We start from the raw sequence: 25482 nt of genomic DNA on the forward strand, positions 1-25482 counted from the left end.
GGACGTATTTCGGCCGCAAGTCCCGGACCGAACTCAGTGCAGGGAGCCGGGCTCCTAGCATCATACTTATGTACGATGCTAGGAGTCCCTGCCTCGCTGCAGGACAACTGTCCCGTACTGTAATCATGGTTTCAGTACGGGACAGTTGTCCTGCAGCGAGGCAGGGACTCCTAGCATCGTATATAAGTATGATGCTAGGAGCCCGGCTCCTTGCACTGTGTTCGGTCCGGGACTTGCGGCCGAAATACGTCCGTCAATTACGGACGTAATTAGTGTGTGTGCACATACCCTTACAGACAGTAATATCCTGCTGTCTCCGGAACTGATATTGTTGTGGCTACCAAAGAAAGATTTTGTGCCCTCAAACAAGAACTTGATTACTTTCATGATATCCACTGCAAAACTTTTCATTCCTTTGTACTGGAGGAAAGCGGACCCACCTACGATAGAGTTATGGTGTTCTAAAATGCGTCAACTTTATAGACTGGAGGAGTTGGTAGGCTGGAACCCTTTCACAAGGGATAGCTTTGTTAAGGTATGGCAACCTTGGAAACAATATCTAGAGCAATTACCTAGTTGTGGCGGTAGGGAGATTGTAGTTTCTTCCTAGGGGAATAGTTAGTGGTATTCATATTTAATGAGGACCTTCCTATGTTTAGTATATAATACTCAAGGGATAGGTAACTATTTTGATTTTATTTTCCTTATGATTTTGGATGTGTTATGGGGCGTCACAAATTGCTTATACTCAATACTTCCCCACCACCTGGGAGGATGTGTTTCTTATTCTGTGTTTATGCTTTTATTTTATTTCATTTTATTTCATTTTATTTCATTATTTCATTAGGTCATTATTATTTGATCTTCTTTCGGTGTATTATATTATCTGGATAACTATGTTTAGATGAGATAATTTGGAGGGGGTCCTGGTGGCAAGTTTCCACTCCATATTTAGCACGTCTTTGAACTTGATTATTATTTTATTCTTATGCTGATGTGTTGGGGATTTCTCCCATATGCTCTCAGACGATATGTATACTGTTATCTGATTTGTGTAACTTCACTGTATTGTGAGATTTTTATTACATTGGTTGTCAGTTCTTATTTTTCATTGTATGTCAAAACATTTAATAAAAGAGAATTTATAAAAATAAAAAAAAATATGTATATGAGAAATAACAGAGGAACGGCACAATGCAGAGTTCTAAGAAAATATGTTTCAGAATTCTTATTTCATGGAGAATACAAGGAAATCTCTGCAAACAAAAGTCGTTGTGGTACCTTAGGACTTGTCTACACGTAACGGAATTGCTGCGTATTTTCCGTTCAGGATTGCGGACGGAAAATACGCAGTGGAATACAGTAGCATCAAAGTGGGTATGATTTAACAAATGTCATCCACACGCTGCGGAAAAATTAAATCCAGAAATTTACCAGCTGTGCGTAATTTTAGTTCCGCAGCATGTCAATTATTTCTGCGGACAGTGGACTGATTTCTTACATTTTTCTAATGTACTTAGTAATTTGCTACAGAAACGCTGCTGAATTTCTTACAGGGGGTGGAAATGACATCACATGAAGAAGAAATATCACCATCACTCAGCTCATGAAAAAAACGCACCAAAAAAACGCACCAAAAATCGGCACTATTGTCTGCAGTAAAAACTCATGTAATGGTGCGGATTTTCTGCAGTGGATTGTCTGCTAGTAGATGCGTACATGCTGCGGACATTTTATGCAGCAAATCCGTTACGTATAGACAAGCCCTTAGCCTGCTTCCCTCTTTGGACATTTTAAAATCTGGTTGGTAGCATCAACTATTTATTTTATAGGTAGAAGAAAATACTTGTTCACCTCCAATTTCTGCTTTGGAAATAGTTAACAATAATTTCTAATTTTTTTTAAAATTCAATATAAATAATGACTTGTTGCAATTAAAACCTCGTAGGACAAGTTATTCCATTCCTTGTTTTTCTTCCTATGCACTAATTATTGCAAAAAAATCAAGTTCTTTGAATAACCAGAATATTATCAATTACACTATGGGCCCTGCAAGAAAAAAAAGACACTTAACTACAATACTGAAAAAAATCCACCCTCTTTACTGAAGGACCCTTATGCCAATTTGCATGACGATTAAATAGCTTTTTAATTGCCATTAAATTATGCTGGCTAAACTGTGATTTCATGCAAATATTAAGCTGTAATGACAACCAGTGAATCATTTAGTAAGATTTAGAACTTGGAACAAAGAGGGACAATTAATTATAATCCTCAGATTTAACTATATAAGTGTCACTGGGCTGTTTAGGAATATGGCCTGATTACTTTGTTATCATTTATAAATTATGCACAGATGACGATCCACAGAGGAATAGCCTGGTACCTCTAACCCATGTGTAGACGCTTTTCCACAAAGCCTCCTGTGATTTCTTCAGCATTGTATTCTTTGTAGTATTAGATCTTACAGAGCTTCATCAATCATCTAATATCCATACCGTAGTCAATTAGATAACAGGTTTTCTATTTGACTTTGAAGCTTCCACATAACACAGTGTCGTTCTTAGATTCACGTTTATCATTCTTTTATCAGCTACGCTAAAGAAATGTAAGACTTACAATAATACGAATACAGTCAGCATTAGAATCAAACATGCTCAAAATTACGGTATATGCAAATGTTTTTGGAACTTTATTGAGCTCAAGGTATTTGAAATTAAAATAATCTATTGATTTTAGTCTGTGCCAGATTGCCTCAGAAGAACAAAACTTTACACCTTAAAGAAAATGTGAACCAAAAATAAAATAGAAATCTGCACATATAAGTTCTTGAGTCTTCTGTCAAGTTGTTAAAAATGATATTCAACCATTTGTCAGCTATATCTGCTTTTCCTCACCTTGGGGTTTAAACCGGAGGCTGTCATGCAGCTTTCCTCAGGGCCACCATGATGGTAGTAAAGGAAGTAATGCTGTCGGGTGCCAGTAAAATAGGAGGCCTGCTAGCTCGCCATCAGGAGAAGCAGCCACATAGGTAAAGTCAACATATGCCAACATATGCCACTAAGAGGGCAGGCCACTGAAACTACAATAGATAGCTAGAGTGAGGGGTAGAAACATTGGGCTAAGCACTTATTTGCTGTTGGCATTTTCTGGCTTCCACAAGAAAGCCATGGCAGTTGAAGATGGACTGATAGACTGTCGATCAGCCACCTACAGCTAACTCCTTCTCTTGGAGCCGTGAAAACAAGCGCTGATAAACGAGCCTTGTCGATCGGCGCTTGTTTTCTACTTTCACAAGGAGACATGAAGCCGAGACATAAAGCGGACCATGTAAGGCTAGGGTCACACACAATTTTGATGCAGTTTTAAATCAGTTTTTGGTTTTGTTTTTTTTTAGCCAAAGCCAGAAGTGGACATAAAAGGAAGTAAAGGAATGATGCATTTTTTTCCCACTCCTGTGTTTGGCAAAAAACTGCAAAAAAATTGTGTGTAACTCTGGCCTAACTCTGTTGGGCTCTGAAATCTGAAATTGCTGATGTCAACTCCTGAATGTAAATCCTGTGGTTATATTGACAATGGAGTTGACAAAGATGCCTTTTAAGGTTTTTAAAAAGGTCTATGGACAAGTGTGGCACAGTTTGTGGAATAAAGGAGCCACATTTTTCTAACTTCAGACAACCATTTTACCTCCTTAAATGCTATTTACCTTTTGAAAGGATTTTTTAAAATTTTAAAAAAAATCAAATGTGTTGGTTTTAAGCACTTTTCTAATTGACTTTTATTTTTAAAAAAAATTGTTTTTAAAATACAGCTTCTATGTATCCTGTATACATAGGATCTGTATCATTCCCTCTCAGCCAAATCCGTCAGTTCAGCCGAACTGATGGCTCCGCTGAGAGAGGGTCCTGAGTGTCTCTAACGCACAGGATCCAGCTAATATCGATCACATCAAAGTTGATGAATCAATATTAGCTGGATCCGTGTCCAGGCTTTTATCACACCCATTTTGCCTTGAATGACGTTTCGCTGGGCGTGTGAAGTCTTCACTAGCTCTGGTGAGCGGGATGACAATCAAGGCAGAATGAACATGATAATAGCCAGGATACGGTGACTCCTTATTAGAGTTGAACGAATCATTTCTAAATGAACCGACTTTGGTCCAACTTTTAAAAAAAAATTAAAATGCTTTGGGTTTGCCGATATCGTGACGCATGAATTTTAAAGATTACAAAAAGGAAGAGGGAGGAGAGGAGATTAGAAAAACAAAACAAGAATTTGAAAAGCCCGGTAGGGGGCAGGTATATTTATAATTAATAATACTAACAATTTGTCAAATGGCAACTAAATAACCTTTTGCCAATCTACTTAGAGAGTATAGCTTTATATCCCGTTAATAAAACATAAGTTTTATCATTTGTTTTTAGATACAGACAAATTTTAAAATTGATTGCCTATAACTCAGTGTTGATTCAGTGAGACCCTGTTATAGGCGGTACAAAAAAACAGTGCATTCACTGCTTGACCTGTGGTAATACTTTTCCCTGGATGCTTCTGCAGATCACATCCCGTACGTATACTGAGCTGATCAGCAACATGAAATTAAAAAAGCATACGATGCCCCCCGACACGGTTCGCCGTAGATGCGGCGTGCTCAGGGGTATATGGGGCAATGGCCAGACAAAAAAAACAAAAAACATACTCAACTGGTTTCTTTCTTAACGTGACCCTGGCGGCCTCCTAAGATGATGTTGTTTTTGTCCTATGTGACCACTGCAGCCATCTTAGGAGACCACCAGGGACGTGTCACAGAAGCAATCACATGGGACAAAACAACATAATCTCAGGAGGCTGGCAGGGACACATCGCTACAGGAGACCACAAGAGGAAAATACTTTAGGGACGGAATCGCAAGTGCCCCGATTGCCCTGTTTGGCTCTCATGTCTTTTTAGGACTGTATCCAACTTGGAGTCAGAGAGTCAGACGGAGCAATGGGGGCACTTGTGATTCGCAGCAAATTAATTGGGACCAAATCAAATTGGACAGCCAATTTGAAAGAATCAGAAGAAATTTGGGAAATTCACTCATCTCTACTTCTCATCCCTTCAGCAACGCCCACATGGTTTTGGGTAAGCTATTAACATATTGCACACTCTTATTTATAACTTCTTTTTATACATAATCCTGAATTGGCCAATTTCAACAGGGGCATGTCTACAAAGATATTTGCAAGCTTCACAGCATCATGACGTCAGTTTAATGACCTAAAATCCGGTGACTTGAATTTACACACTGAGGTGAATAAAAGAGTTTTTTTTTTAAGGTCTCAATAGAGATACACTTTAATTATGCTGCTCTACCTTAAAACATATTAAAACATATTCTGGATCCAGCTACACAGAAATTTGATGGAAGCCTTTATGTCCCACCATACTGTAAGTCAACGAAATTCATTAACATCTGTCCTCTACTTCTTTATAACATACATTTGGTAGATTAGCAAGAAGTCAGGAACAGATGGAAATGTGTATGGCTGCAAGATCAGACTACAAGTGTTTGTTTATAGTCTGTTACCATGGAGACATATAGGTCTGCATAGGAGCTGCAGACACAAACCAACATTTTTAATAAACACTATTTGCAAAGTTACCTTAAAGACTACTAAAAACACTTTAACATTGCATTTATTTGTATTGTTCATTTGCTTCCTAAATGCAAAATTAAGCAACTTTATAGTCTTCATGAAAAATTTCCTACCATTTTGTTTTTTTTGCAACTCCTGTACAAAGCTGGTTGTCCTGCTGATTCTGACATAGATCCAATAGCACAATGCTACTGGCTGTGGTGGCTCTCCCTTCTCTCACTGTTAAAGATATCAGTCGAAAAGTGGGTGGGTGGTTGTACATGCCAGAAAGCACACACATATCGGTCTGTAGGGGCAGGCTTCAGAGAACACACAGGGTGTCTAACACCCAGACTCAGACTCGGCAGGTGGAGGGAGAGGAAATCACACACTACTCAGCATTAGTGTCAGTGTCAGCAAAAAGGAGAAGAAATCCCTCTTATAAAAGGGGGAAGAAGTAAGAGGATAAAGCTGTACAAATACATGAGAGCTAGTGAAGCCAGCAGAATCCTGGACACACAGACCTCACATCCAGCATGTAATACTATAATGTGAGGGGCATGCCCACATGAGAAAATAATGAAAGTAGCAGTAGATTGTAAACTGCATATCTAAAAAAGAATGAAGGAATTGAGATTGCAGCTTGAAACTTAGTGCAACATTTTTTTTTAACCAGGTAACCTCTAACATATGTAAAATTAACTTTTTTCATGTCAAAGGTGTCCATAACCTTTAATTTTTATTTAAAATCTATTGGAGCAATAAAAATAATGGTTGCGGATATCCCATATATAATATCAACTTACTTGTGCATGCCATGGCTGGTGGGTCTTTTTCTGCTCTGAAGTAGCCTTTTTCACACTGGCAGACCGTTGTGGCCTCTACGTATGTGAAGCTATGTGGAGGACATTTGGAACACTTGATATTTCCAGCAAACGCCTTGTAGAATCCAGGCCGACACTCTGCAACAAAAAACAAGACAAACCAGTCAACGATTTTCCTTTGCCTTCACTATTTAAATCATCTGTCATTCTACTGTGACAGCGAGGATTCCTGCATAGATGCTGTGTCTAAGCTCCCTCTGACTGCAGGCAAGTCACTTCATCTCCCCACACCTCAGACTGCACAATTAGATTGTAAATCCTCGCAGGCAGAACGTCATTATGTCTGTTTTCCTAGACTGACAGTAAGTAGTTATTAAAATTATAATTCTGATCTCAGAACTAAATTTTGAATTGTATTTACATAGCCCTATCCGGTTTACTTGTATTTTTCATGACATACAGGACTAGTAATAAAGCCTAACTTTATTATTCTGTACAGAGGCATTAAAGTATATGAATGCTTGTTTAATAATGGAATTATAGTTCAGTAGAATATTTAAGTAACAGAAATCATTCAAGACTAATAAAACCCATTGCATGCTGACAAAACCAAAGAACCCTGGCAATTCTGACAGCTCGTGGCAACAGCGAGAACAAAAAAAATACTAACATATAAAGGCAATCAAAGTAAGGCACATAATTCAGCATAGTACTGGGAAATAACCAGAGGAATAAATCCTGAGGGCTCCCTCCAGCTATACAGAACATGTTCAACTCCACTTTTAATTGCATTTTAATATTTGTTATTATCATTATACACACAGGACATATCATCAATAAGGTCTAATATATAGAATATTGTTTTGCGAAATGTATAATAGAAAAAAAAAGAAGCCTCAAAAGAGTGTGTCAATTTTTGGCCCAAAAATACTAGTGTACATGTATAACGGAACATAAGTGTGTTTAGTATGTTAAGAGCTGCACCAAATATATTATGTAGCAATAAAATGTATACATTTGCCGCAATTCCTTATGACACAATTGATCTACTGTACGGATGTAGCCATCTTTATCTTGACTCTGATAATTTGCTGCAGCGTGAGATCACACAACAAAAGCCATTGAAAAGTCATTGAAAAAGCCAAGATAAGGGATATTGCCAACGTGTATTTTATGCGTTAAAAGTCAAGATAAAGACGGCTACATCTGTACATATGTGCCCCTGTGTGAGGATGGCAATGCATGCGGTATATGTGAATTTTAACATTGATGGTATATCCCAAGAATATGATATCAATAGATCTGCATTAATAAATTTCATATATTGCTCCACGAAGTACAGTAAAAAATAGTGTAGTACCGTGTTAGGCCTCATGCACACGACCGTAAAAACTCCCGTTATTACGGGTCGTAATTACGACCCGTAATAACGGGCTCATAGACTTCTATTGGCGACGGGTGCCTTCCCGTTCTCTCACGGGAAGGTGCCCGTGCCGTTGAAAAAGATAGAACATGTCCTATTTCAGGCCGTAATAACGGCACGGACAGTCCATAGAAGTCTATGGAGCTCTCGTAATGACGGGTGGCTACATGTGTGCACCCGTCATTACGGCAGCGTTGCTAAGCGACGTCAGTAAATAGTCACTGTCCAGGGAGCTGAAAGAGTTAACTGATTGGCAGTAACTCTTTCAGCACCCTGGACAGTGACTACCGATCAGTATAAACCTGTAAAAAATAAAAATAAAAGACGTTCATACTTACCGAGAACTTCCTGCTTCCTCCAGTGCAGTCTCCCGCCCGTTGCCTTGGAGACGCGTCCCTCTCGACATCCGGCCTGACGTCCTGGATGACGTTTCAGGTTATGTGACCTCTGCAGCCAATCACAGGTCAATCACAGGCTGCAGCGGTCACATGGACTGCCGCGTCATCCAGGGATGTCGGGCTGGATGTGAAGAGAGGGACGCGTCACCAAGACAACGGCCGGGTAAGTATGAATTTCTTTAACTTTTATTACAGAAAGGGCTGTCCCTTCTCTCTATCCTGCACTGATAGAGAGAAGGGGCTGCCGATTAGTGCAGTGCTATTTTGCCGCCAAAAACGTGCCCGTAAATACGGGTGGAATACGGGTGACACCGGACCCATATTTACGGGCACGGGTTCGTAAATACTGGTGCAAAACGGGTCGAATACGTGTGACACCGGACCCGTATTTACGCCAGTATTTACGGGTGGGAAAAAATACGGTCGTGTGCATGAGGCCTTAGCCAGAGACAATATGAAATGTTAAATACTTTTGTGTCAAAAAAGACAAAAGTATAATAGGTATGATACCTTTATTGGCTAACCATTGGTTAGCCAATAAAGGTATCATACCTATTATACTTTTGTCTTTTTTGACACAAAAGTATTTAACATTTCATATATTGCTCCACAAAGCGTTTGTCTGGTTCTTAACACTTGAGCCCTCATCCTCCACTCTATGATGTGATTTATTGCTATTTGATGCTAATAACTTTTGATATTAGGCTATTTTTGAGATAATGGGTCATTGAAAAATTGTTAAAGAACATGGCCGACCCACTTATGCTAAGCCTTTCCCGCTTAGTTTTAAAAGTGGCAGAGGCGACGTAAAATGGCAAAAAGATCCAAATTATTGTACAAATGTGGCATGCGCCATAATTTGCGACTTTTTAATGCCATGATAATAGCGTACATCCAATTCCCCCTATGTGTATGCATATGTTGCATAAGCATGCTGCGGGAGGGACAAGAGGTAGGATACACAGCATGCTACATAGATGTCATCAAAAACCACCACCATGTTCTGAAATTTTTTAAAAAGCAGACAAACATTTTGAAGCCAAACATGACTTGAGGTGTGGCCTTCTTAATGGATGGAGTCTAAAACGACAAGTATTCTCTACCTATAGGCTCCCAAGTCGTACTGTGCATTTGTATATTGAGATCCATATGATTACATTCAGCATGATCACATTCATTTGCATTAGGAAGTTTTCATTGCATCCCTGCCCCTCCTTCTTTCCGCCTCAACTTTCTTCCACCCTATCGCTACACCACTGATCATAATAGCAAATGCAATCACATTTATACAATGTCTATTTATAAATAAGATGATCTGAGAGCAACAATTTTTGTCTTCCGTAAAAGTCTCATTATCCTTCTCTTAACAACCACCCAAGTGTATACCTTGTGTTAATGTAGCTATAAGATCCAACATTGATTCCATTAGGAAATCCTACAAGTAAGAAAGGAATAAAGAGCAGCTCTCACATTAATATCTTCTACTCGAAGACAATCATGAATCCCCCCTAAGGATTACACGGTTTTAAGGATAATCCCTGAATGTGTTACACATTCCACTGTATTATTTCAATGATACAAATTGCATTTTACAAGCAAAGGGCAGTTTCTAAAGAGAGTAATCCTTTAGAAATCCCAGCACTTCACCATTAGTCTCTTCATTGAGTCAGCAACTCAACAGCTTAAATCAATAGCAGTTCTGTAAATTGCTTTTACTGCCAATAATTCCTCAGTTCCTCCCCAGCACTAATGTTAATTTAATTACCTGTATATTATGGTCTATAGCTTAATTGGCCATACATAAAAATGTCTATAATATTACATTCTGACTGTAAAAAAAGATTTCCAGATTTTAACCTCAGGAATGCATCCGGTATCCATATTGAAGTAAAGCTCCGGTTTGGAGGCCCTGTAGTGGCTATATTACGGAATTACAAATCCATAATATAATGTCACGATTGGAACTGCTCCATTTACAAGCAGGAGGGAACCATTCAATACTCAAGAGAATCTCAATCTCTCTGACCACAGGCTGCAGAAAACAGCACCCATTGTATTCTCAGGATGGGCCCTGCAGGGATTTGTGGGGTAATATAATAATTTTCCTATAACTTCCACTTATAGGGAGGAATAAAGAAAATAACATTACATTAGCAGATTGTTAGTTATGCAATCTAGAACTTTAGCTTAAAGGTCTAAACCAGTAGAGCAATCTAAGTAGAGGTGGGTTCCCCAGCAAATTGCAGCTGATCGCTAGGGGTCCCTGCAGCAGTTTACTGTTGGGGGACACTTTTATCAAAAATGGAAAAAGCAGACACCCTGATATACTGCAGGTAAGGTTTGTACTGACACAACTGATGATTAAGAGTAAGGCCCCATGCACACCGAACGTGCTTTTGCGGCCGCAATTCCCCCGAAAATCCACGAGAGAATTTCTGCCCCATTCATTCCTATGGGGCCATGCACACGACCGTGGTTTTCACGGTCCGTGCATGGCCCCGGACCGCAGAAAGAACGGGCAAGCCTTATTGCGGCTTGAAAATTGAAAATAATGGCCGCGGCCATGTGCACAGCCCGCAAATTGCGGGCGGCTCGCGGCTGTCACTCCTTGGCCGGCCGACCCGGAAATCATGGACGTGCACATGGCTACGGTCGTGTGCATGAGGCCTAAGGCCAGACGTGGGGGATTTGCTGTGGATTCACAATGCAGACTCCGCACTGCAAATCTGCAGCAATTTATAGTACAGAACTAGTATATGGGATTTATAAAACTGCAATGAAATCTGCATGTAACACATGGACATTTTTCTGGTTTTTTTTTTGCAGATTTGCCGTGGATTTGCTGTAACATCCGACATTATCTGCCATGTCTGGCCTTACCCTAATAAAACAGCTTAAGGCAGGCTCATTCTATGTTCACAAAGGGCAGATTTATTGCAGAAACTTCTGAAAAATCTGTCCTACATATCTGAATGGTTTTGTGAAAATCCATGAACAGACTGCACAAACAGCAGTAACAAGAAACTTTGTTTCTGCAACAATGTATTTTGTCATTTTCCATAAATTTCTACTGCAGTTAGATACACTGGTAACTGTTGTAGTGGGCACAGTACAGCAATTTTAAGGTCTCAAAACTGCTGACAGCATGACATAGGGGAGGAGAAGGGTATTTTAAACGTACCTTTTTTCTTAGTCATGAAAGTTGCATGTTTAATTACCCCAGGCTGATCGCAAGTGCCACCGAGGCGGGGCTTGATGTGCAAGTGCTCCTGCATTGCAAGCTGCAAGCCCCTCTTCTCTCAGTGATGGCTCTAGCGGTCTCCTGATTGGCTTCTAAAGCCCTGGCACTTGCGACCGCCGCACTGTGGGAATCAAATGTTGGTTTCTCGGTCATGCAACTTGCATGGCAGAGGAAAACAAGATAAGTTTAAAGTGCCTTCCGCCTCCCCTATATTACCCTCTCAGCAGTTGTGAGGCCTCAAAACAGCTGATAGGTTCCCTTTAATAGTATAAATAATTGTAATAAAAGAAAACAGTAGTATGCTGGCAACTTCAATAAAATTAATCATTAAATAAAACGCAAATATAATAAAGTGTAATAAAATAGTTTGACGCTACAAAAGAACAGAAGTTTGTTATTCAACACAATTCATAGTGAAAATGTAGCATATTTCCTGTGCCAGTTTTTAGGCTGGAACCATATTTATTAAGACTTTGCTGCTTTTCTATCTGCTTATTTACCAAAAATAGCTGCCACTGGTCCACATTGAAAAGTGTCGGTTAGCATGTCAAGTCATGCTGAGAGTTGTAATTGCATGAGAGGTTGGAGACCACTGAACTAGGCATTTATGGAGAATCTAAGGGTATGTTCAAACGCAAGCTCAAAAACGTCTGACAATACAGAGCTGTTTTCAAGGGAAAACAGCTCCTGATTTTCAGATGTTTTTTAAGCCACTCAGGATTTTCGCTGCGTTTTTTTAGGGCCGTTTCTGGAGCTTTTTTCAATAGAGTCTATGAAAAACAGCTCCAAAAATGTCCCAAGAAGTGTCCTGCACTTCTTTTTCGCGGTCGTTTTTTTTATGCAGCCGTTTTCCAAAACGGCCCATCGGAACAGAACGCCGTATTTCCCATTGCAATCAATGGGCAGATGTTTGGAAGCGTTCAGCTTCCCATTTTTCGGCCGTTTAAAGGGAATAAATATACAGATGTAGCCATCTTTAACTTGATTCTGATAACTTGCTGCAGTGTGATTTCACACAACAAAGGCCATTGAAAAGTCATTGAAAAGTCATTGAAAAAGTCAAGATAAGAGATCTAGCCATTGTTTATTTAATGCGTTAAAAGTCAAGGTAAAGACGGCTACATCTGTAATAGAAGAAGACTATGAGAAAATTCTCTACCAAAAAAGTGTCAGCTGAAGTTTATTGTACGCTAGCGCGGATATACAGATTTATTCGTCTCATATTAATTTCTTAGGATGACCTTTGTGAAAATAGGAATAAACTTTATATTACAAGGTATGCCACCCATACTGTAGCTGACCATCACGTGATAAAAAAATTTAATGTATTAAATCCCTTCCTAAAATAAATATATGTACCCAATCACATAAAAAAAATAAATGAACAAGATTAAACTTAAACTTAAAAAAATATTGATGCAGGTGCTGGTCTCGTAAACTGATGGCACATGACAAATTGCAAATCACAGTGAAGGATGTCTCAAATCCTCCATAAGAAATCATGGCAAATCCTGAAATCCATAGGATTATGGCAGAAAATATTCACTTGACATGTAGTACAGGTCTGGGCATAAATAACTGTGCGTCAAACTCGACAATTTCGGGCTCCTTTCGCAATAAAAATGTAAATATTCTGCACTGTGAGAGGCAATATGTCTTTATAGCGAGAGGTGCACGAGGTCAGACCGGAATCAGAAATAGGCGTTAATGGAGACAAAATTACAATGTAATAGGAGAGAGATATTACACACGAGATGGAGAACACATATGGAAGAAGGTGGAAAATAAGAATGCAATGATGAAACACTTTCAAGACATTGCTGACATTCAAAATATATAGCAACTTATAGAAGGCAAATCATTTAATTTGAACTCTAATATAGGTAAAATATTAGGATATTGCATTTATGGTTCATATAGACGGCAAATCTGTGTTTACGAACTCTGTACAGCAGCATAAATTACATGTGAAGAAAAGGCAATTCAAATATCAGTATAGGAAAGGAGTCCTTACAGTTAGAGTAGCCACGTTGTGAATTGCCCTACCCTAAGAGATGGAAGATAGAATACCAGTAGTGGCGGATTAAGTAGACCATAGGTCCTGGGCTGTTACCCAAACTTGGGCTCCCTTCTCCATCGCCGCCTTGCCGCACCATAACTATTGTTAACACGACCTTTTTGTGCAAGCATTGACAAATGGGTGTTACCATTCCCCTTGTCAAAGGGCTGTGTCCATACATACTGACAGTATCACACTGTGCAGGGACACATCCTACTGACAAGGGGAATGGTAACAGCTATTTGTTTATGAGTCCTGGACTGCACAAAGACTTTTTGTGAAATACGTGGATTTCCTATAATAAACATGTCAGGAGAGGTGACAGACTCTCTATAAATGCAGTGACTCACAGGTGTCTTCTTCTTAGAGTCTAGTAGCTTTTTTCCTCTTTTCGTCTTCATCCGGTCCAGACTTCATGACGCCTTCTCCCGGCCACGACCCATTTCTGCAGAATTTGACGCTCAGATGTCTTTGGCTCCTCACTTTTCCAATATTTCCACACCTATAAATGAAGATAAAATTCTCATGGTGCCACACACTGTGCCCCTAAATATAATAGTACCATACACTGCGCCCCTGAATAAAATCATACCAAACACTGTACCCTTGAATATAGTTGTGTCAAACATTGTAAATGAAAGCACCATATTGACAGTGCCTCCTGTAGATAATGCCACACACAGCCCCTGTGGATATTGCCACACACACAGCCCACTGTAGATAGTGCCACACACAGCCCCTGTAGATAGCGTCACCCATAGCCCCTATATATAGCGTCACACATAGCCCTGTAGATAGTGCCACACACACACCCTGTAAATAGCACCACACCCCCCCTCTGTAGATAGCGCCACACACACACACCCTGTAGATAGCGCCACACACACCCTGTAGATAGCGTCACACACAGCGGCCCCTATAGATACACACACACTTCCTGAAGAAAGTGCCACACCCCCTGTAGAAAGCATCGCACACAGCCCCCCTTATAGATAGCGCAACACAGACCCCCTGTAGATAGTGCCACACAGCCCCCTGTAGATAGTGCCCCACACACCCCCTGTAGATAGCATCACACACAGCCCCCTGTAGATAACGCCACACAACCCCCTATAGATATCACCACACACACTCCCTGTAGATAGAATCACACACAGCCTGTCCTGTAAATAGTGCCACCTCCCCTATAGATAGTGCCACACCCCCTGTAGAAAGCATCACACACAGCCCCCCCTTATAGATAGCGCCACACAGACCCCCTGTAGATAGTGCCACACAGCCCCCCGTAGATAGTGCCCCACACACCCCCTGTAGATAGCATCACACACAGCCCCCTGTAGATAGCGCCACACAACCCCCCTATAGATAGCACCACACACACCCCCTGTAGATAGAATCACACACAGCCCGTCCTGTAAATAGTGCCACACCCCCTATAGATTGTGCCACACAGCCCCTGTAGATAGTGCCATATAGCCCTCTGTAAATAGTGGCACACACAGCCCCTGTAGATAGTGCCACTCACAGTCCCTGTAGATAGCGTCACACATAGCCCCTGTATATAGCGTCACACGTAGCCCTGTAGATAGTGCCACACACGCCCCCTGTAAATAGCGCTACACCCCCCCTCTGTAGACAGCGCCACACACACACACCCTGTAGATAGCGCCACACACACACACACACACCCTGTAGATAGCATCACACAGCGGCCCCTATAGATAGCGCCACACACAACCCCTGTAGAAAGTGCCACACCCCCCCTGTAGAAAGCATCACACACAGCCCAACTTATAGATAGCGCCACACAGACCACCTGTAAATAGTGCTACACTGCCCCCTGTAGATAGTGCCCCACACACCCCCTGTATATAGTATCACACACAGCCCCCCTGTAGATAGCGCCACACAACCCCCCTATAGATAGCACCACGTACACCCCCTGTAAATAGCATCACACACAGCCCGTCCTGTAAATACTGCCACACCCCCCTATAGATAGCGCCACACAGCCCCTGCAGATAGTGCCATACAGCCCCCCTGTAAATAGTGCCACACACACCCCCTTGTAGATAGCGCCAAACAGCCCCACCTGTAGATAGCACCACCCCCTTGTAGAAAGAGCCACACAACCCCCCTGCAGAAATCGCCACACAGCCCCCCTGTAGAAAACACCACACAGCCCCCCCCTGTAGAAAACACCACACAGCCCGTTGTAGTTGCACCCCCCCCCTGTAGTTAGTGCCACACTTACCTGTCCCCATTCCATATAAACTGTCTGAAGCTGCGGTTACGGATTTTCTTACCCTGGGCAATCAGCTGCTATTGTCAGGGGAAGTCATGTCTCCCCATTACCCTTCTTCAACAGCAACTGCTGCACAGTAAATATAGCATTACTTGCCAGACATTTAATTGTATGACCAACCATATAATGCATGGATGGGCCGAGTCTGTTCTGGCTCATAGAGGGAGGGCTTGTCTTTAGGAAACAACTCCTTTAAAGAGATTTACAAGTTTTAAGTAAATAAAATGCAACTTTCAAAGGGCTTGTTCACATTTGCATTGGAGGCTCCATTAGGGGCCTCCGTCGCAGATCCGGCAGAGAAGACTAAATCCGACAGAATCTATTACGGAAATCCGACGGAACCCATTAAGGTCTATCGGTTCTGCCGGCCGCCTGTGGTGTCCGTGTTGCAACAGAACCGTTGCGTCCGGCATTCCCTTGTTCTGCTCCTCTGACGGAGCAGGACAACAGAATGCTCCAACGCAGATGCGAAGATAACCCAACATTTTCAAGATCTCCATTTTCTGCCAGTGAAAGAAAAACATTATTGCTTATATTTAGAGGTTGAAAACTATTACATATCTGCTTTCAGTAGGGAGGTGGATATAAGTGTATCCAGTTGTGAAGGATGGTCCATTTGCTTATATTCTCTGTATTAAATTATATTGTGAAGTATCAAGCAGGATGCCGAATTCCGAAGATATTTATTCTCCATTATTTTAATGACCTTTCCTCTACATAGTTCTGCTCAAGTCTCAAAGAAATGTGTTATCTCTATGTGTTCATCATGTGGTCTTCATGCATCCATGGCTAGCGGGTTGGCTGAACGCCCAGACTTAAAGTGTAACTATTTGTCATTATTGCAACAAACTCCCTCATGGTAAAGAACATTTAACACCACACTATTATATGCTTGTCTCCAGTTGTTACCTGATGTCAACATTTTAATGAAGAATTATAATAATGCATTTGAAATATTCTTATTGTATACTATTGCCTGGATAAGAGTTATTGTCACATTGCCTCTGATTGGTTAACCTCAGGCCTACACCCCTTTTGAATGATACTATTGTAATTGAGTTTGGCAATAAACTCTCAGAGGAGTATTTTGAGCATACTACCAGCGTCTGTGTGTTATTTCTCCTCTCTCGATATATATCGGTATGAAATCTCCTGATTAGGATGCTGGATAAAGTTCCTGGCATGAGTGTCTGTTGAAACACTCGTCTAAATTTTAGTCTAATATATTTTGAGCCATTGACTTCCACGAAATGAATGGTGCTAAAACAACCCGGGAGATTGCACGTCTGATAGCTATCGCTGGAGAGGTCTGGCTTCACATCTGTGAATTTAAAAAAACATGGTAGGTAAGGAGCTTATTCTTACCCCACCATTCCCATATGTATTGCGCAAGCCTTGGAATTTAGCTGTCATGACGTCACATCTTCTGGACGGGGCACTTTATACAGTAATTGTATGAAAGGATGGATCCAAAAAGGTATGTTGAAACATTTTATGTGATGAAAGGTGTGTACGTGATCTTGAGTTGCTGATATGAAAGACGTGAGAGAATTTTTGCCGGCATTATATTGATAACCAGAAAAAAATGTGTTTGACCTCCCCCTTTTGAATGCGGTGACGTAGCGCATGGTTGAGAGAAGTTGTAACTCACATGTGAAGTTTTTGAAATTAAAGGATTGTAGCTTGGACAGTGATAAAAAAAAACTTGTGCTGCTCTGTTGTAGTGTGTTATTCGTTATTCAGTTGTTGTGTAAAATCGTTAAGGATTAATATTATCCTGTTACCCGTATGCTTGGAGATAATAGCTGGAAGGTACTGACTGTCTGTAGGTGACAGAAAAGTTGGATATTTGTGAGTAATATCCTGTAGTACCACAAGGGCTTCAATGGTTAAGTCCTGATAATGGAGAATCCAGTGCAATAGGGAAAATTTAGAATGTTGTTTTGAATAATCATTGATACACTTTTAGCACACATTGCCTGCTTGTAATACTGTGTGTAAGGGTCCTTAAAAAAACACTAGTTGTATGCATTGTCAGACTGGCATAAGGTGGGAATCAGTACAGACTGATTTCTAGCATGCATTTGATAATCCGGCATGGACTTTTGATGTACAGGGTGGGCCATTTATATGGATACACCTAAATAAAATGGGAATGGTTGGTGATATTAACTTCCTGTTTGTGGCACATTAGTATATGGGAGGGGGGAAACTTTTCAAGATGGGTGTTGACCATGGTGGCCATTTTGAAGTCGGCCATTTTGTATCCAACTTTAGTTTTTTCAATGGGAAGAGGGTCATGTGACACATCAAACTTATCGAGAATTTCACAAGAAATACAATGGTGTGCTTGGTTGTAATGTTACTTTATTCTTTCATGAGTTATTTACAAGTTTCTGACCACTTATAAAATGTGTTCAAAGTGCTGCCCATTGTGTTGGATTGTCAATGCAACCCTCTTCTCCCACTCTTCACACACTGATAGGAACACCGCAGAAGAAATGCTAGCACAGGCTTCCAGTATTCGTAGTTTCAGTTGCTGCACATCTCGTATCTTCACAGCATAGACAATTGCCTTCAGATGACCCCAAAGATAAAAGTCTAAGGGGGTCAGATCGGGAGACCTAGGGGGCCATTCAACTGGCCCACAACGACCAATACACTTTCCAGGAAACTGTTTATCTAGGAATGCTCGGACCTGACACCCATAATGTGGTGGTGCACCATCTTGCTGGAAAAACTCAGGGAACGTGCCAGCTTCAGATATCCCGTGGCCTTGAGGTTTCAATTGATGAAGATTGGCCCCACTATCTTTGTACCCCATATACCACAACATACCATCTATTTTTGTGTTCCAACAGTATTGGAGGGATCTATCCAATGTGGGTTAGTGTCAGACCAATAGCGGTGGTTTTGTTTGTTAACTTCACCATTCACATAAAAGTTTGCCTCATCACTGAACAAAATGTTCTGTGTAAACTGAGGGTCCTGTTCCAATTTTTGTTTTGCCCATTCTGCAAATTCAGTGCGCCGATCTGGGTCATCCTCGTTGAGATGCTGCAGCAACTGGAGTTTGTAAGGGTGCCATTTGTGAGTAGCTAATATCCGCCGAAGGGTGGTTCGACTGATGCCACTCTCCAGTGACATGCGGCGAGTGCTACGCTGTGGGCTCTTGCTGAATGAAGTTAGGACAGCCACTGATGTTTCTTCATTAGTGACAGTTTTCATGCGTCCACATTTGGGCAAATCCAACACTGAACCAGTTTCACGAAACTTGGCAAGCATTGAAATCTGCTGCAATGACCCGGGTACTGCGTTCACCAGACATCAACACAATTTTTATCCGCGCCACACGTGTTAACCTCTGCGACATGTCAATGGCTGTAAACAAAGAGAAGCTTGTAAATAACTCATGAAAGAATAAAGTAACGTTAAAACCAAGAACACCATTGCTTTTCTTGTGAAATTCTCGATAAGTTTGATGTGTCACATGACCCTCTTCCCATTGAAAAAACTAAAGTTGGATACAAAATGGCAGACTTCAAAATGGCCGACATGGTCAACACCCAGCTTGAAAAGTTTCCCCCCTCCCATATACTAATGTGCCACAAACAGGAAGTTAATATCACCAACCATTCCCATTTTATTTAGGTGTATCCATATAAATGGCCCACCCTGTAGTATAACATCCAAAGTCAGGCAGTCTGTAATAGTATAACATCAGACCCCCGTCTTGAATATCGTTGTAAAATAACATCTTGGATTCAATGAATGACCCTGACACTTACCCCAATTGCCATCTGTGTCATAGTAATATAACTACCTACACAAATTACAGTGAAAGACATTGGTATTGGCTCACACCCAGGGACCCTAAAGAAATTATCACCAAAATACATCACAGGCTGTATGAAACAAATGCTATAGCCCGGCAGTGAGGGGTTTGTAGATGTTTGAAATTAATGTGACCATCTCCTGCTTGATTCAATGGAGGTTCACAAATGTTGATTGTGTTGAAGAATTTGCTCTTGCAATTGTTGATTGGCAGCATTTTGTCGGTTCTTGATGTTTAAAACAGTGAGGGATCAGAGGAAAGGATACCCTACTGCTAGAATGTCTGGAGTATTTTGATATCGCATTGGTAAGACAGTCTAGGAGATAGACTGGTCTGAGATATCTGTCGGCAGACGTGGCCAGTTTGCCTGGTGGTGGGGGATTTACCAGAGATCACCCTACTGCTCTCTGACCATGGGGTCAGGAGAAAGTGAAAAAAAAAATATGGGACAGCCTTGGGGCATGGGTCCCGGCCATCATTATTTACAATTGTAACGAATGTTAAAGAGCGATGGGAGTTGGATCTTGTGACGTTGGAAGAATGTGAAGGCAAAATAACTGAATGGTTTGTGGAAAGTTGAATAAGGGATGGTGGATGGCCAAGAGTTAAACTCTGTTATCTAGGCATAAGTTAAAATGATAAAGTAAGTGATTACAAGTGGTTACAAGTAAGTTGATGTGAGAAAGAACAGTTTGAATACAGGTGTAAATTTTGATAGGAAGAGTGAAGAAAACAGAGCATCCAGGTAAATTGCGGTAACTAATGTGGGTCAGAACGGAGGGAGTGTAATGTGAACGGGTGTGATGTGACATTTGTGTGATGTGTGAGACATGTGTGTAATGTAACATGTGTGAAGTTTGAAACTAGTAGCCACAAAATAGCAGATCTATATTGTATGCTCTTATTTTTAAAGCCAGTACTGTGTAAAACTTTTAGTGTTTTGTGAATGGGGTTAAAATCAGTTCCTCTCCTCTGTGCAAAGGAATGTTTCTTATCTCTGCACAAGCGCTGTTGTCCGTAAGTACACCGAGTGAGAAAAATATTACAGCCGGCTGAGTTTGTCTGCAAAAAGATAAACGTTAAGTTACATATTCATGTGTTATGATATGATAAGATTAATGTTGAAATGTTTTGAAGTTAATTCAAATGAATTAAAATACAGATATTGTGAGACACGGGGTCTTGAAAATGTATGTATCCCTACAGTTCCCTATTCTTACATATAGTTTATTGATTTGCAGTAATTAATATTAGCAGATATATTATTTTCTGTTTTATTGGATAAATAACTACAATTATCCTTTTTGATTTTACACATGCAGGCAAGTGCTATAGTACCAAAGTAAATGATTACAAGGTATCTAAAAGATAAAATGTAGTTTTGTCAGGAGAGAGTAATTTTTGTTCCAGGCTATTGCGTATTACAAGGGGTTAAACTAGTGCCCCCAGACAGAGTGCCCAACCTTATTATGTTGAGATATGTCGTTTTGAACCCTGCTACATTACTTCCGCAGAGTCCAAAAAGGGGGAGTAGTGATGAGACTGATCATGATGAGACTGATCATGATGAGACTGATCAGGTACAATTTTGTTTTGTTTTGTATTTTGTTTTGAATGAATGAATTTGGTTCTAGGAGGTCTACATAATGTGTATGAGATCCCAATGAGTAATCTAGATTAAATGTGTAAGAGAGTAACCCAGATTTTGAGTTTTCAGTGTAGATGATTCCAGATCCTTCTAGAACGGTAAATATGGCACTGGTTATGCTGTGCTTTAGTCTCCACCCAATATGAGGTATTGTGTAAGAGACCATCCCACTCCAGCAAATCTGCCCAAGAAGCCCGAGGTGACGTCACTCACAGTTGAGTCTTTACAGATTTAAATGGGAAGGAGGTGAAAATTGTCTGAAAACTGTTAATTTTATGCCAGATTTTAGAAAAATAATTTGTTTGTTTTTGTATTAATCAGGTATTTACAGGACCTGATAGGGGTGGGATTTACAAGTGTTCTGGATTATCAGATGCATGTGGAAAAATAAAACCCAACCCTTTTGAAATAGTCTATCTATATGCGACATGGGTTTCCAATGTAAATTTGTAATGAACACCTATATAAGAAATCACACATGAACCATTCCTATCTAAAAAATACCCCCGGGCTATACCCCCCGGAAGAAGCTACGTGCAAATCATGTGTTGGGGTTGATCCCCCCCCCCCCCCCATAGTTCTGGTCTGTATGCCTCCTTAATTTTACCTTTCTGCTGTCTGTTTTTTTTAAATATTACTTATGGACCAGTCTTTGCATGCACTATTTGCACTTTACTATAGAGGCTGTGGGACCCGACCTATGTGGGGATCCTTTTTCTATGGGTAATGTTATTGCCAATGTACTTATTTTTAACGGTTTTGTCTTTCAATAAAATATTGTCTATTTTTCGATGTGTGATTTCTTGTATAGGTATTCATATTCGTATATCACCCAGTTCACTTGAGTTGCTATATGCATGTATTATCCCAACTATCTTAGTAGGTGTTATGTAAATTTGTAATGTAGAGATACTTCATCATATACAGTATGTACAAGACAGGATATGAGGCACAAGGTAAATTATCCGGAAACCACTCTCACCTTCTTGTTCATCTCAAGGAGCAGAGCTAGAGGTGCTCGCTCAGGCTTGTAACCTGGCAAAAGGTAAGACGCCCGACATTTACACTGACTCTAGGTACGTTTTTGGCATCGCCTACAATTATGGGCCCATTGGTAGTAGGACCATTGTTGGATCATCGGGTAAGCCAATTGGGGGAGCATGAGATGACAGACCTGACAACAAGAGTATGTGAAGCCAGGTAACATAAAATTGGCTTGTCCCTGGATTCAATAATGCCGCCACTAGGTTAGTAGCAGCCTGCATGAAGTGTGCACGGCATGACATAGGTAAAACATCAAAGGCACCTATGAAAAGTGCACGCCGGCTAGATTACCCGTTTCAGCGACTGCAGAACATACAACTACCCAAGGTAGGTGTGTGTATGAAGATGTGATCATATGTGTAGACCTGTTCTCAGGGTGGCCTGAAGCCTGGCCTGTATCTTCCCCACTGGTGTTTGTACAATGATAAGATGTCGAAAGTTCTCCAGATGTTATTCCAAAGTTAGTTTGTTTAATAATGATATTCAAGAAGTGTTGTGTGAATATATATTGAGGTTAAGTTTAATGTAAAGTTCTAGATCAGCGTGCCTTAGCATTGGACTATTGGAGGCATGTGTCAGATAAAAAGTACAGCAGCGGAATATTCCCATTTGAAAAAAATGTTTTGTTGTGAAAGGAAAATTTAAGAGCAGAAAATTTTGTGCAGTATATATAAAAAAAGACAAATCAGTTTGCATGTGTCACTTCTAGTTACTGCTCAATGTGAACGTTTAATGTAAAGATGTTATTTGTGAATGTTTTTCTTCAACTGAATTATCTGATTAAGATCAATTAATGATTATGCGATGAAAAAGATTGTTCTCCACAGGAAGTGTCCAACTGGGAGCGAAAGGCGTGAAAACCTGATTCTAACAGAATGTGGATGGATAAAGGAAGGTAAACCGGTAGAACCCAAGGCACTCTTGATGGCCCTTTCATTGATAGTATGTGACCTCACATATGCCCCCAAGACTGCAAGGATCGATTTGGTAAGATCTAATTGTTATGTCCCAGGTTTTTGCAGCTGTTGCTGCTAAATTATGTTAGAGCTGTTTGACTTGCCTACAGAACAGTCCTGGCACACCGGTGCCAACTTTTTCATACCCACCTCCCACAAAGAGAAGAGACCTTGAGAGGCCATCCCAGGCAGTACAAATCAGAGTACCAAAAAATTGGTTTGAGACACGTAATATTTCTGTGGGTAGAAGTTGTTACAGGTAATCAGTTCAGAACAAGGTACAAATCCTATTGAAAAGTGTAACACCAAGTGCAAATAAAATGTACCCAGTAACTACACATTTTCTAGGTGCCCTGTCCATTGGGACAGAGAATGTTTTCTTATGTAAAGGTGTTTGTTTGATTTAGTTTAAGGGCCTGACATTGTTATTTAATGTACTTAGAACAATTTTTATATTATGTAAATGTTATCACCAGATTAGCATTTATTTTAACAATTGACAAAGGTTGGGTCCCCAGCAAGTGCCAGTAAACATGAACTAAAAGACTTTTAACATGATGAACTCCATCACTGAGATACGGCACGTGCAGCCTAAGCCAATACAACGCGTTTGTCATGTACTGACGGCAGTGTCACAATTCTAAGCAGCCATGCAGACAGGCAACTTGCCGGAGGAAGAGGACAGATGTGGAGGGTTTGTAGTAGTCGCAATAAAACTCCACTACTCCGTCTACGTGGGTTCTCACCCCAGGCTCACAGCATGAGGTGAGGCGTACAGCCCGTTGATGTATACTAAAAGAGACGGTGTCTGACAGATGAGAAGGACCAAACAAAGTCCTGATGACATCAGCAAAGGTCAAAGTAAAGCAAAGGTCAAAATAAAGCAAAGACCAAAAACCTGAGTGAACCCGTCAGCAGCATCCAAGTGTTTTAATAAGTAAGTGACCAGAAGGAGGGTAATAACAAATCCCCCACTGGACACCACCGTACAGTCTGACTCCACAATTGTGTGGGTTACCCTAAGGGCGACAGTCAGTGAAGAACAGAAGAGGATGAAAATGTACAGGACTTGTCAATGCACTGGTGGGACCCTATACCCAAACCTGAGATTGGTGATAGCATTATATTATTAGTTGTGGCCCTATTGATATATTGTTTGAGGTTTATAATCATAATATATAACTTCTGTAATTTAATATGAGAAGAAGGGGGGTTTGTGAAGGATGGTCCATTTACTTATATTCTCTGTATTAAATTATATTGTGAATTATCAAACAGGATGCCGAATTACGAAGATATTTATTCTTCAAAGAAATGTGTTATCTCTATGTGTTCATCTTGTGGTCTTTATGCATCCATGGATAGCGGGTTGGCTGAATGCCCAGGCATAAAGTCCAACTATTTGTCATTATCGTAAAAAATTCCCTCATGGGAAAGAACATTTAACACCACACGATTGTATGCTCGTCTCCAGGTGTTACCTGATGTCAGCATTCTAATGAAGAATTATAATAATGCATTTGAAATATTCTTATTGTATGATATTGGCTAAATAAGAGTTATTGTCACATTGCCTCTGATTGGTTATCCTCAAGCCTACACCCATTTTGAATGATATTATTGTAATTGAGTTTGGCAATAAAACCTCAGAGGAGTATTTTGAGGAGTATATATACCAGCAGCGTCTGTGTGTTATTTCTCCTCTCTCGATATATCGGTATGAAATCTTCTGATTAGGATGCTGGATAAAGTTCCTGGCGTGAGTGTCTGTTGAAACACTCATCTAAATTTCAGTCTAATATATTTTGAGCCATTGACTTCCACGACACAGTCTAGGCAATACTCTGTGTGCTAAACACTCTGGACTGATATATTTTGCCTGCACTAATACATTGTAGAAAACTATCAGGACTGGAAAGAGATATATGCTGTTGATGATTTATTTAGCTCAAAGTGGTCTGAATATGTTTGGGCTTTTGCATAGCAACTCTAGCCAAACCTTGTGGATGAAACATGCAGAACTCCAAGTAATCATGGGGCTTCACTTTACTATGACCCCCTTATGCAGCATGTGAGTTCAGAAAAAATAAGGGTACTGACACATGCTGCCAATACTTCCAGAGAGAAA

At 40.5% G+C, this 25482-nt stretch overlaps 1 protein-coding gene across 3 annotated transcripts in view; it reads right to left on the reverse strand.

The window, feature by feature from the left end:
- The window catches only part of EPHA6 (EPH receptor A6), an 886412-nt gene that overhangs the window by 426888 nt on the left and 434042 nt on the right, over positions 1 to 25482 (reverse strand). For all 3 annotated transcript variants that reach the window (XM_075854449.1, XM_075854448.1, XM_075854450.1), the window contains one exon: positions 6428 to 6583. In XM_075854449.1, coding sequence (XP_075710564.1) covers positions 6428 to 6583 — 156 coding nt within the window. The remainder of the gene's footprint in view (positions 1 to 6427; positions 6584 to 25482) is intronic.

The sequence above is a fragment of the Rhinoderma darwinii genome, chromosome 2, assembly GCF_050947455.1.
Source record: "Rhinoderma darwinii isolate aRhiDar2 chromosome 2, aRhiDar2.hap1, whole genome shotgun sequence".
NCBI classification, from domain to species: domain Eukaryota; kingdom Metazoa; phylum Chordata; class Amphibia; order Anura; family Rhinodermatidae; genus Rhinoderma; species Rhinoderma darwinii.